Source organism: Gadus macrocephalus, chromosome 22 (assembly GCF_031168955.1).
Source record: "Gadus macrocephalus chromosome 22, ASM3116895v1".
NCBI lineage: Eukaryota > Metazoa > Chordata > Actinopteri > Gadiformes > Gadidae > Gadus > Gadus macrocephalus.
The window spans coordinates 17,448,212-17,461,079 of record NC_082403.1 but is presented as its reverse complement, the minus strand read 5'-3'; the positions used below and the strand labels follow the sequence as shown (position 1 = coordinate 17,461,079).

Below are 12,868 nucleotides of genomic sequence, written 5' to 3'. Positions count from 1 at the left end.
GTTTGAGGTGACCGCTGCAGTACATGACGGTGAGGTAGGTGGACACGTTGTCGACCGCAGCACAGCCCTCCGGGGCCCTGGTGTTGTACTGGATCTCCCCGGCGGAGGTGAACTCAAAGAACTGCAGGAGGAGGGGGTCCCAAGTTAGGGAAGTCGCTGCTGGAGGAAGGGTTCACCCGCCGTGCGTGCGTGCGTGCGTGCGTGCGTGCGTGCGTGCGTGCGTGCGTGCGTGCGTGCGTGCGTGCGTGCGTGCGTGCGTGCGTGCGTGCGTGCGTGCGTGCGTGCGTGCGTGCGTGCGTGCGTGCGTGCGTGCGTGCGTGCGTGCGTGCGTGCGTGCGTGCGTGCGTGCGTGCGTGCGTGCGTGCGTGCGTGCGTGCGTGCGTGCGTGCGTGCGTGCGTGCGTGCGTGCGTGCGTGCGTGCGTGCGTGCGTGCGTGCGTGCGTGCGTGCGTGCGTGCGTGCGTGCGTGCGTGCGTGCGTGCGTGCGTGCGTGCGTGCGTGCGTGCGTGCGTGCGTGCGTGCGTGCGTGCGTGCGTGCGTGCGTGCGTGCGTGCGTGCGTGCGTGCGTGCGTGCGTGCGTGCGTGCGTGCGTGCGTGCGTGCGTGCGTGCGTGCGTGCGTGCGTGCGTGCGTGCGTGCGTGCGTGCGTGCGTGCGTGCGTGCGTGCGTGCGTGCGTGCGTGCGTGCGTGCGTGCGTGCGTGCGTGCGTGCGTGCGTGCGTGCGTGCGTGCGTGCGTGCGTGCGTGCGTGCGTGCGTGCGTGCGTGCGTGCGTGCGTGCGTGCGTGCGTGCGTGCGTGCGTGCGTGCGTGCGTGCGTGCGTGCGTGCGTGCGTGCGTGCGTGCGTGCGTGCGTGCGTGCGTGCGTGCGTGCGTGCGTGCGTGCGTGCGTGCGTGCGTGCGTGCGTGCGTGCGTGCGTGCGTGCGTGCGTGCGTGCGTGCGTGCGTGCGTGCGTGCGTGCGTGCGTGCGTGCGTGCGTGCGTGCGTGCGTGTGTATTTTGAACCAGGAAGTTCCCACTAAACGTATTAGGAAAAACAAACATGGCATGGCACTTGGGTGTGACCGTGTGTTGTGTGTGCACACATGATAGGGGAGCCGATTGACACTCAAAGCAATGCTCGGAAGTGCGAGGTGAGAGAGGAGAGCTTGCAGATTGCAACAAACTGAACACGTTGGAAACCAGCTCCACCACTCCTTCGTGGGGTTGGGAGGGGAGGTGGTGGGGGTGGAGGGCGGGAGGCACCTGGTTCTGGCCCATGCCGTGGCACGAGTACAGGATGATCCTTTCGCCTGACACCAGGATATCGTTAGGAGGGTTGTAGTCGAAGCAGTAGTTGGTCATGCCGCGATTCTTCAGCTAAAACAGACAAACAGGCATCATCAAAGCACTCTCTCCATAGACGTGGACAGTGTTATTCACAGAAACACAGTGCCACTTAACGGAAGCGTAATGAATTCAAATCAGAAAAAAAATGTACCCTGTTTTTCTGAATTAACAAGATGATTCAGAATTCCAAGAAAAACATTGAATGGAAAATGCGACAGTTTTTCTGAAATAACTCAATATTCAGCCTGAAGCTCTCGCCTGCATGGTGTGCAGTTGCAGCTGCTTTAAAGCCTGACCCTCCAACTATTCTATACAATCTCAGGAATGAGCTCAATACAGGAATGGGATCTAAGGGGTTACGAGTTACAGGCCAAATTATGTCAGAATGGGCTTCCATCTGAATAACCGCAACATCCTGACGTGCTTGACAAATTCAATAAACTGATAACAATGATCATCTTTATTACTAAGTACACAACCATCTGCCAATGTCTCAAAAAAAACACGAAAATAAAGCCTGAATTCAAGCAAAAAGTAAAAGTAAAAACACTTCCATGGTATCGAGCTCTCAAGTGAACGCGAGCTTCACACTAGGATTTTGGGATATCTCGTTCATTTAGAAAATACGATTACGATTCTAACTCGAAAGGTGTACCTGAAATCAAATGCGTAAAAACATCAATTAAAAGATGCGTTGCTGCTATTTTAATTTCTTTACCTCAATGTTTGTCTGCTATTGTTAAATAATTAGCGTGAGTGCAATTTACAACATTGTCTTGACCCCAGGAAGACTAGCTGATCTCCACGGCTTAATGGGATCGTCAGTGTGAATATTTAGGAGCACAGTGATGGGTGGTAGATTTAAATGGATCCATCATGTCCACCGGGTCCAGCGTGTCTACCGGCGTGCCGTTGCTCACCATGCCGAACATGCCGGGCCGGTCCTCCGGGACAGAGAGGTCCGGGTAGATGGTGTCCAGGAACCACTTGAAGCTCTTGCAGCCCAGCTTCTGTCTCAGCTGCAGCCGCGCCGTCACGTCCCCGAAGGCTTCCTAGGAACACGCATCAAGCCTTTATTGAATACACCACCAGCACGAGGAAGAGCCTACCTCCTCTCCCTGCTCATTTACTGCATTTGAAATTATTAAAAAACGATTTAAAGCAATGTTAAAGAGTTGAGGCTCTTTTTTAATCCGAGACAGGAGACAAACATGTATTGCCAGTGTATCCTGTATCTCATATAGAGGTAATTGACCTTTAGTAATTCCCATGTTACAATAGTCGCGCTACAACCATGTTGCACTCTTTTTAAGCATCAAAAATACAAACAGTTTTCATGGAACTGTTGCAAGAAGCAGGCGAGTAAAACCACTAAGAATAATAGACGAGTTAGAGCAGGGGTGTCCAACTCATTTCACCCCGGGCCACATCAGCATTATGGTTGCCCCCAAACGGCCAATTGTAACTTTTAGACTATATAAATGTAACTGCTTAACATATTGTTAAATTACTGTCTCTGAATTTGATTATTATTTATTCAAGTGTACAAATATTGTACATGCAATTACATACATTAAAAAATATATTGTAAGCACATTTCTCTGTGGTATTATAGCATAGTTATACCATCATTATAACTGCCTTAAAGCACAGAAGACATACCGTTTTTCTCCTTGAAGCACAAACATGCATGTTCATACCCATCTTTCATTAAATTGCCTTCCCTCTGCATAAACTTTTCTCTTTGACATTTTGGGATTATTTGTAGAATTTTTCAATTTACGTCATGACGCCGTAATTTCGCGGTTGGCATTGTGATTTTTTAAAATAAAAATAAATAAATTATAAAAAGAAGACGTTCAAATGCCTTTGAAGATCTCACAGCCACATACAATGAGGTAGCGAGCCGGATTCGCCCGCAGGCCTTGTGTTTCACATGTCTTGAGTTAGAGGAACACAGCTATGGATTACGATTGTAATGACAGAGACATGCAGATTGGTGCTGCATGTCACAGACTCTAGCCTATAATCAAATATGTTGAAGTCATGCAGAAAGCGATCAGGGAGACTAAAGTACACGCTGATACCAATGCTAAGAATCATCCAGGATCCAGATTATAAGAAGACCGTCAAATCTGGCACGTTTTCTGGCACATGTTGCTGAGCACCGGGCGTGGACGGCGCCGGGTGGTTGAATTAAAAGACATTAGGCAAAAAAACAGTAAGGGTGCCGCACCCATTGCACACATAGATTGGATCTGATCAGCAGTGAACATCAACATACACAAACATCCTGGTACGAAAGGTGATAGGCTGGTCGTACACACGTCGGAGGAGTGTCCAGGGTTTCCACAAGCCATTTCGTCTGATATGTAGATCCTGGTTTTATGTCGTCTCATGCCGATGTTTAAGAGCACATTTATTTTATTTTATACACAGTGTATAAAAAAAGATACAATCAACTGTGTGTGTGTGTGTGTCCGTGTGTGTGTGTGTCCGTGTGTGTGGGTGTCCGTGTCCGTGTGTGTGTCCGTGTGTGTGTTCGTGTGTGTGCGTGTGTGTGCACGCCTTTAAGGGGGCCGGTATCAGAATGTCTCTATATAGAAGACTTTTATAGACAGTAAGTCGCAACGAGAGAATGCACCATACCGAGCCAATAAATAGGAGTGAATGTGGTTCACTCGGTGGTCACTCCTTTGTCCACCCGTAGCGCTATCTCCCCGTAGCGTACCCGCTACCAGTTAGCATTATCGCCTGATTTAACTCTCCAGGTGCCAAGGCATTAGCTCCACAGCTCAACTTAAGACACATGTACCAGAATGCAGACATTAACCTATTTTCATAGCCGTTGCTAACCAACTGTCCTCCTATCTCTCATCTAACAACCTCCTTGACCCTCACCAGTCAGGTTTCAAGAAGGCACATTCCACTGAGACGGCTCTCCTCGCGGTGACTGAGTCCCTCCAGGCTGCCAGAGCCTCGTCCCACATCGGTTCACATTCTCCTCGACCTGTCCACAGAATTTGACACAGTGAACCACCAGATCCTACTTGCCACTCTTTCCGAACTTGGCATCGCTGAATCTGCTCTTTCCTGGTTCACATCCTACCTGACGAACCGCACCTATCAAGTGACATGGAATGGCTCCTTGTCCAAACCTTGCACGCTTGAAATTGGTGTCCCTCAAGGCTCTGTACTGGGGCCTCTTCTGTTCTCCCTCTATACCAGATCTCTGGGCTCGGTAATTGTATCACACGGCTTTTCCTATCACTGCTATGCTGACGACACTCTATTTGACACGCTATTTCTCTCTTTCCACTCATCTGATAAAGCCCTGATGGCAACATGCATAACGGAATGTCTGGCGGACGTCAGCACCTGGACAAAGATTGCTCACACATGGACTTAAGGGTCACCGTTGAGAACATCACTGTATCTCCTTCTCCAACTGCCAGAAACCTCGGTGTGGTATTGGACAATCAGTTATGCTGCAGATTTGCACTTTACAACATCCGCAGAATCCGGCCCTTCCTCACAAGGGAAGCAGCTCAGCTTCTAGTCCAATCACCAGCTTCTAGCTCAGCTTCTAGTCATCTCCCGCCTCGACTACTGCAACTCACTCCTGGCTGGACTTCCTCCCTCTGCGATTAAACCTTTGCAGCGCATCCAGATCCCTCCACTCAACTACTTCAGCTGGACGTCTGGTACCGCCATCGCTAAGAGCTAGCAAAGGCCGTTCAGCAAAGTCACAACTTTTCTCGTTTTTGGGACCTCAGTGGTGGAACGAGCTCCCTGCCGCTCTCAGGACCGCAGAGTCGCTCACTATCTTCCGAAAAATACTCAAGACTCACCTGTTCAGAGTCCACCTCGACTCTGCATAGCCACCCTCCCCCTTCTGGCCAACATTGTACACTGTATTGTGTTGTGTTGTATTGTATTGTATTGTATTATAGTACTTAACTGTGTAGCAACTGCAGTAGCTGCTATCATTGCTGTAACACGGGGAATTGGTTAGCCTAGCGATTGTTTTACTTGCACTTGGTTCTATGAACATCCTTTCTGTACCAACAGCGATATATTGATGCATTTCTTATGACAAATGTACTTATTGTAAGTCGTTTTGGATAAAAGCGTCTGCTAAATGCCCTAAATGTAAATGTAAATGTATATCTGGCATAAAATTCCTAAAATGCCAAACCAAAGAATTCCTAAAATGCCAAACCAAAGACTTTGGCTTGTTTTACAAGCTCTCTCCTGACATAAACCTACCTGCCTGCCTGTCCTTACCACATCTCTCTTCTGCCCTTAATATACCATCCTCTCTCTTCTAACCTAGCGCTCCAGACTTAATCTACCTTCCTCTCGCCTACCTCTCCCGCCTTAATCTCCCTTCCTCTCCTACCTCTCCTGCCTTATACTCCCTTCCTCTCTCCTAGCTCTCCTGCCCTGACCCACTTCTCTTCTCTCGTTTGGCACGAGCAGCTCCTCTCAGCCCCATGACGCCACCTGATCACACCGTTACGGGCAATGTCAACTCTTAACTACACCGTGTGACACACACACACACACACACACACACACACACACACACACACACACACACACACGTCAGGTGGGTAATCACACACCGTGGAGTCTGACGCGCCACCCTCACCAACGAATGTGCCACTCACGTTTCAGTTGTGTCACCTAAAGTCAGTGGAGCGTTTCCAAAACCACAGCCCGTGGATGCCAGGGGTTTGTGCAGAGGGCAAAAGCCCCCTTTTGGATGCATGTCAGTTCTGAGAAATGTTGGAAACCATTAGGGAAAGTAAGCCGTCCATTTCCCCAGCCGTACAAAAGAAGGTCCTTCCCTCCCAATAATTACGTTTCCAGGGCTGTTGACTCCCTCAGGATAATTGGCACACACAGTCAGACACTCTGATGATGGACTCACACGGCTCACCCTCACTTGCCTCAAATCTCCCTCTCATACTCTCTCTCCCTTGCTTTTTAAGAGGAATAGTTCAGACTACACGAGCTCTACACGCCTGCGTATGATAAGCCACCGTTGGATGGGATGGACTGGGTGAACTGGGGAGAGTGGACAAGCTCCATCTGCAAGGGAGCATCGATAAACCTAAAATGATGTCAATGTCAGCGCTAAAATGTCACGCCACTTGCAGGTTCTCTGAAAGGCGGTATCCACTGTTGAGTTGGTGAACAAGGTCTTTAAACACTACTGCCCCGTCTTATGAAAGAGATGTACAAATATATATGTTGCACAACTCTATCATTGTTCAATAAAGACAGGAGGAGTTACGGCATGCTCCTTCACACGCCCACTCTCTCAGCCACTCCCTTACTCTCTCACCCACTCCCTCATTACCTCACCCACTCCCTCACCCACTCCCTCATTCCCTCACCCACTCCCTCACCCGCTCTCTCCCTCACCCGCTCCCTCCCTCACCCGCACCCTCCCTCACCCGCTCCCTCCCTCACCCCCTCCCTCCCTCACCCACTCCCTCACTCTGCGACTCACCAGCCTAGCGTGGGGGTTGCGGTGGTAGTAGAGGTTCTTGTAGTCATCCATCCAGACCTCGGCAGCACGCACGCTGTTGGACAGCGCCTTGCTCCGTGAGTAGGGGGCCTTCTTGGGGAAGATGTGGCCCACGTGGGAGCAGGGGTGGACCTCCAGGGTGCCCCCACACTGCCAGATCTACAATACGTTAACAAAATAAATACGTTCACTTTCCTACCACTGTCAGTCATGGCATGTCAGCCAATTAGATGGACTTCCTTGTTATAGAGTTCATTAGCAATCAATGAATACATATTTCTCATTAGAGTGAAATATGAATGGTCAATTTCCCCTTGAAATGATCTGAGAGATTTGTCACCAAAATGCTTCTGTCCAGTTTTATCTGTGTTCTTGAGTCGTAACAGTCAGTTTACGTGATCATGCATTTTTGCATGTGTGTTCGGGGCATGTGTAAAGATGTTCAAGGTAAGCCTGAGGCATTGGAAACCAGAACTAATACCCGAAGGCTGAGCATACCACAGGACCTCTAGTAGCAAAAGAAAAATGTGGCTTTAGAAAAGAGACAATGAAGGAAGTCGGTACTGCAGCGAACACACCTATTATACACAGTGTATAAAACAAGATCAACAACTCTCACTCTGTGTGTGTGTGTGTGTGTGTGTGTGTGTGTGTGTGTGTGTGTGTGTGTGTGTGTGTGTGTGTGTGTGCACGCGTCGTTTTGGTTCGAGGGGGGCTACGCTAAATAAGCTAAGCAATGTCTGGGGGACCAATCATTGAAGCTCTGCGTCCACCAAGGAAACGCCTGTAGTCGTCAGTGTAGGAAACTTCAGGCACTATACCATAGGACCTCATTAAGTGGAGGAGACTTCAGGCACTAGACCATAGGACCTCATTAAGTGGAGGAGACTTCAGGCACTAGACCATAGGACCTCATTAAGTGGAGGAGACTTCAGGCACTAGACCATAGGACCTCATTAAGTGGAGGAGACTTCAGGCACTAGACCATAGGACCTCATTAAGTGGAGGAGACTTCAGGCACTAGACCATAGGACCTCATTAAGTGGAGGAGACTTCAGGCACTATACCATAGGACCTCATTAAGTGGAGGAGACTTCAGGCACTAGACCATAGGACCTCATTAAGTGGAGGAGACTTCAGGCACTATACCATAGGACCTCATTAAGTGGAGGAGACTTCAGGCACTAGACCATAGGACCTCATTAAGTGGAGGAGACTTCAGGCACTAGACCATAGGACCTCATTAAGTGGAGGAGACTTCAGGCACTAGACCATAGGACCTCATTAAGTGGAGGAGACTTCAGGCACTATACCATAGGACCTCATTAAGTGGAGGAGACTTCAGGCACTAGACCATAGGACCTCATTAAGTGGAGGAGACTTCAGGCACTAGACCATAGGACCTCATTAAGTGGAGGAGACTTCAGGCACTATACCATAGGACCTCATTAAGTGGAGGAGACTTCAGGCACTATACCATAGGACCTCATTAAGTGGAGGAGACTTCAGGCACTATACCATAGGACCTCATTAAGTGCAGTGATTAATACCACCTGCATAATAGATGTTCTTAATTTTTACTGAAACAGAAATGTGGTGAATAAATACAATAGATCCTCTAATTACAGAATTCTCATGTGATTGTATACATCTGTAGTGTTGTGAAATAATTAACGAATAATAATCGGGAAACTGTCAAATCATGGTTATTCCTCTAACTATAGTCGAACCATCAACGTGTGTGTGTGTGTGTGTGTGTGTGTGTGTGTGTGTGTGTGTGTGTGTGTGTGTGTGTGTGTGTGTGTGTGTGTGTGTGTGTGTGTGTGTGTGTGTGTGTGTGTGTGTGTGTGTGTGTGTGTGTCTTTCATCTCACCCTGAAGGAGAACTCCAGGTTCTCTCCGCCCCACACTTCCATCCCGGTGTCATAGGTCCCCAGGTACAGGAAGTAGTCCTTCTTCACGGCAAACAGCCCCCCAGCCATGGTAGGAGACCTGGTGGGGGTCACATATAACAATAAGTAGAACAAAAAACAAGGTTATGTATCACTTAAAGCATTTATAAAAGTATAAATCTTTTACGTTATACATTTATTAATTGCGTTCAGGTTACTCACACACACACACACACACACACACACACACACACACACACACACACACACACACACACACACACACACACACACACACACACACACACACACACACACACACACACACACCTGATGACATCGATGGGCGAGCGGCGTCGCTGCTGCTCGTAGGGCGGTACGACGTGCCAGGTGAAGACCAGCCGCCAGTCGAAGCCTCCGATCTGGGGCTCCCCGGCGTTGCCCAGGTACTGGAAGGTGTTCCAGTCGATCACGTCGATCACCGGACACACCACGGCCGACGGCTCCTCCTTGATCCTAGAGAGAACAGAGCACACCATGGAGAGGGGCGTTGGTTTGGAAGGCGTTGCTGACATGGAGTGTTAGTTGTTTCAAAGTTGAGGTGTCCCTGAGCGAGACACTTAACCCTAACTGCTCCTGAAGTCGCCGTGCATGGTTGACTACGGCAGTGGGTCAATGTGTGTATTAACCGTTGGAAGTCGCTTCGGATAAACGCGTCTGCTAAATGCCTTAAATGTAAATCAAAGCTGCATAGAGGGAATCGTTTTTTTAAGGCTTAAACCGGTTTCACACCGCCACGTGGCACCTCGCCGCCTCCATTCATTTCAATGAGGGAAGGGCGGCAGAGGGGAGGCGGTTACAAAAGCGGCTGTTTACCAGGAAGCGGATGCCGCCCACGTGAACGCGCAGAGTTTTTGCCCGACAGCTCAGCTTTCCCCGTGTGAAACTTTCAGCGGCAGCATGATGCATTTTGAAAACGCCTGGCACTTCAAACCGCCGCGCTATAAGGGCGGTTATAAGGGCGGTCGCCGTGCGGTGGTGTGCAAGCACCTTTATGGTTTTAATACACACGTGGCAAAATTGGTTCCTCTTGTTTTTCTTGGCGATGGCGGGGCATTGTTTTCAAGGCCCCGCAAGAGTGAGAGGGGAGAGCGCAAGCAATGTTCCTTAGCCACTCCCAGAGGGTCTCCTCACCTTTGGAGCAGGGGCTCCAGCCAGCCGGTGTGACACTCGCAGTGGCAGTCCAGGAAAGTCAGCACGTCACCGGTAGAGATGGAGGCCCCTAGCAACCGGGCGCGCACTAGCCCCTCCCTCTTATTTGCGCGAATTAAGCGCACCTTCCTCCAGCCAGAGATGTAGGCTTCCAACGGAGCCTTCAGGTGCGCTATGTGGGCATAACAGAGGAGTCCGGGAAACAGAAAGAAATGCAAACTGCCTTTATCTACCAAGGCTTGACGGGATGCTTCACATCATTCCTGACATAAAGACACCAAAACGTCACTTTCTCTCATTATTACAATCGTATGATGCACAAAAGTAAATAAAAATAAATGTAGCGATAATTTTACATTCAAATCGAATAAATGTAATAATCTCTGATAATTATTAATACATGCATTAAATATAAATTATATACATGTAAATGTAAAATATTCTTTACTGCATATTTTTTTTGGGCTGAGATGACAACTTTCCACAAATGATGCAATCCCTTATCTCAAAAGATCAGATCCATCTCCCATTGAATTATTAACCTTAACCCAGTTGTTTGCTGGATAGATCTACCATCTACCAGCCCAACCAGTGGACTGTAGCAAGGCTTATCTGGTAGGCTTATCTACCAATCAGACATCTAGTTGGACACTCCCACTTGTGATGTCACAGGGTCACAGGTCACACGATTGTAATGGGTCACCACATCTTGAGGTCAAATAGCGGCCCTTTAAGAGTGACCAGTCAGTCTGGTTGTCTCCGTTGCTCTCAGCCCTAATTTGGAACAGTGCTCATGATGCTGATGCAAGCGTCTGGCCGTCCCTACCTCGGTCGCTGTAGTCGTCCACCAGGATGATCTCTTTGAGCAGGATGTCAGGGGACGTCTCCAGCACGCTGTGCACCGTCCTCAGCAGGGTTGACCACGCCTCGTTGTAGAAGGCGATGACCACCGAGGTGGTGGGCAGCGACCGGTAGTCGTACTTCACCTCCTTGCAACTGGCATGGAGGAAGGGTTTATTATAGGGTTCAGACTAGCACTACCATGAGAAACAGTACAGCCCCCTTAATGGAGATTCTATCTTGTAATATACGACATCAGAGTCATCAGGGACTTCTGAGAATGAAAAGCAAGGTATTAAAAGCTTGACACCATCCAATAAATGAGAGTGGTTACAGTCGAGCCTGTTGATGCTGGTAGGTACACATAATGACAACATTAGTCTACCGAGGCTAGTCATCAGAGTTAAATAACGGTTTATGGTTTCCGCAATTTCCGCATGGGTAATGAGAAAATGGTTAATGATATGCCTATATCCTACACAGAGTATGCAGTCTATGTCGCACCCTGAGTAAACATTACACAATATAAAGTTGTTAACGGAGCAGAAATGCTGCATACAAACATATCTTTCATAAGACAGGGCAGAAGTGTTGACAGTTCTCATTGTCAAACTTACAGTGGATTTCGCCTTTCAGACAACCTGCGGTGCAGTGAAATCTTATCGCTGACATATATATTAATCTGATGTTTATCGATGCTCTCTTGCTCCTTTTTCTTATCCTCTCCTTGCAGATCGAGCTTGACCGCTCTCCCCAGTTCTCCCAGTCCGTTCACATCCAGCGGAGGCTTCTCATACACAGGCTTCGTGAGGAACTCTTCGTCCGTCTCTGGGTCCTGCGGCCCGGGGGCGTCTCGTCGTCTTGTAGAGCTCATACTGTCTGAACTATTCCTCATAAAAAGTAAATATCCCACAAAACAAAAAGCTCCAAAAAGTAGAAAAATTGACTTTAATTGAATTCTCCTCCAGTAGAGTGCCATCATGCACACTCACTTCCTTCTTCTGCTAAACGGTGTCATGCCACAAGCGAGCGACTCTGATCAAACGGAGCGGGTTAGTGATGGATTGGACACATAGCGGTGTGACGTTGCATAACAGGTTATCATAAAGAAGTGTGCATTGCTAGTTGTAGTTTGGATTCAAGAAACATTCTGTGTCCATCCCAACTTCTTGTGCCGCTGGAAAGGCGTCACCACTTTGGAGGATCAAAGTCGCACTGACACACCTTCCTCGATGTGAGTGAGTGGTGAAATTAGGACTGGCGAGGATTTGTCAGGACCAATTATTCAGAGGAACAGCGTGGGATTAAGGCTTCCTGTGGATCCAGGTCAAATCAGACACAGCTCCCATCCACTGGCTTCGTGGTCAGTTTGTTATTCTGTTCCTGATTTCTTCTCACCTCAACTACACCCTGTGTTGACGCATAGCCACACAGCGTGTTATTGTGTTCAACCCCGGGCTGGTTAAAGAAAAGCCTCCTGAAGTAGACCCCGAACTCCGATAAACAAACTAAGTCCAGGCAGTTACTTGAACTTGGAAGTTCGAGCTCGACCAAGCCATAAAGCGCGCAGTGAAAGGGGTAATCAATATCCGGTATTTACCAAAGTAAAAGACTCATTTTATGGCTAGTCTTAACACGTTAAAGTTCGTGACCAGATGTGCAGCCTGTTTATCAACAAAAATGATGCAAATCGGTTACCATTGGTCTAGTGTACTTATTTATTATTAACCTGATTTAATATTGGGTTATTCTCCGGGACAAGAAAGTTTGAATGCCCTTTAACTTTGAAGACAAACATATGAAACCGGAAATCACTAATTCCAACACGGGTAAAAACGATACACAACGGGACTGGAGCAGGATTCCTTCATTTGCATTCATCATAAAATAAATGAGCAGCGGCAGTAAAGTCAATCTTCTCTGTCGAACACAGTACACTATACAGTTTAATGTGTATTTTTACTTCTTCCGTGTCCAAGGGCACATAAAGTAGATAAGTGTTGACTAGTCACGTGACTTGGTAATGATCCTCATTTTGTGCGCTCCTCCTCACACGAACTGT

The 12,868-nt window shown here is 48.4% G+C and overlaps 1 protein-coding gene across 1 annotated transcript in view; it reads right to left on the bottom strand.

The window, feature by feature from the left end:
- Positions 1-12,395, bottom strand: part of galnt12 (UDP-N-acetyl-alpha-D-galactosamine:polypeptide N-acetylgalactosaminyltransferase 12) — a 13,886-nt gene extending 1,491 nt beyond the window's left edge. The window contains exons 1-9 of the mRNA XM_060042655.1: positions 11,424-12,395; positions 10,793-10,962; positions 9,949-10,138; positions 9,085-9,270; positions 8,737-8,854; positions 6,846-7,022; positions 2,245-2,376; positions 1,241-1,354; positions 1-121 (exon numbers count right to left, since the gene is read on the bottom strand). The exon at positions 1-121 is cut by the window's left edge and continues 35 nt beyond it. Of these exons, the coding sequence (XP_059898638.1) occupies positions 1-121; positions 1,241-1,354; positions 2,245-2,376; positions 6,846-7,022; positions 8,737-8,854; positions 9,085-9,270; positions 9,949-10,138; positions 10,793-10,962; positions 11,424-11,788 (1,573 nt within the window). The 5' untranslated portion in view covers positions 11,789-12,395. The remainder of the gene's footprint in view (positions 122-1,240; positions 1,355-2,244; positions 2,377-6,845; positions 7,023-8,736; positions 8,855-9,084; positions 9,271-9,948; positions 10,139-10,792; positions 10,963-11,423) is intronic.
- Positions 12,396-12,868: the final 473 nt, after the last annotated feature.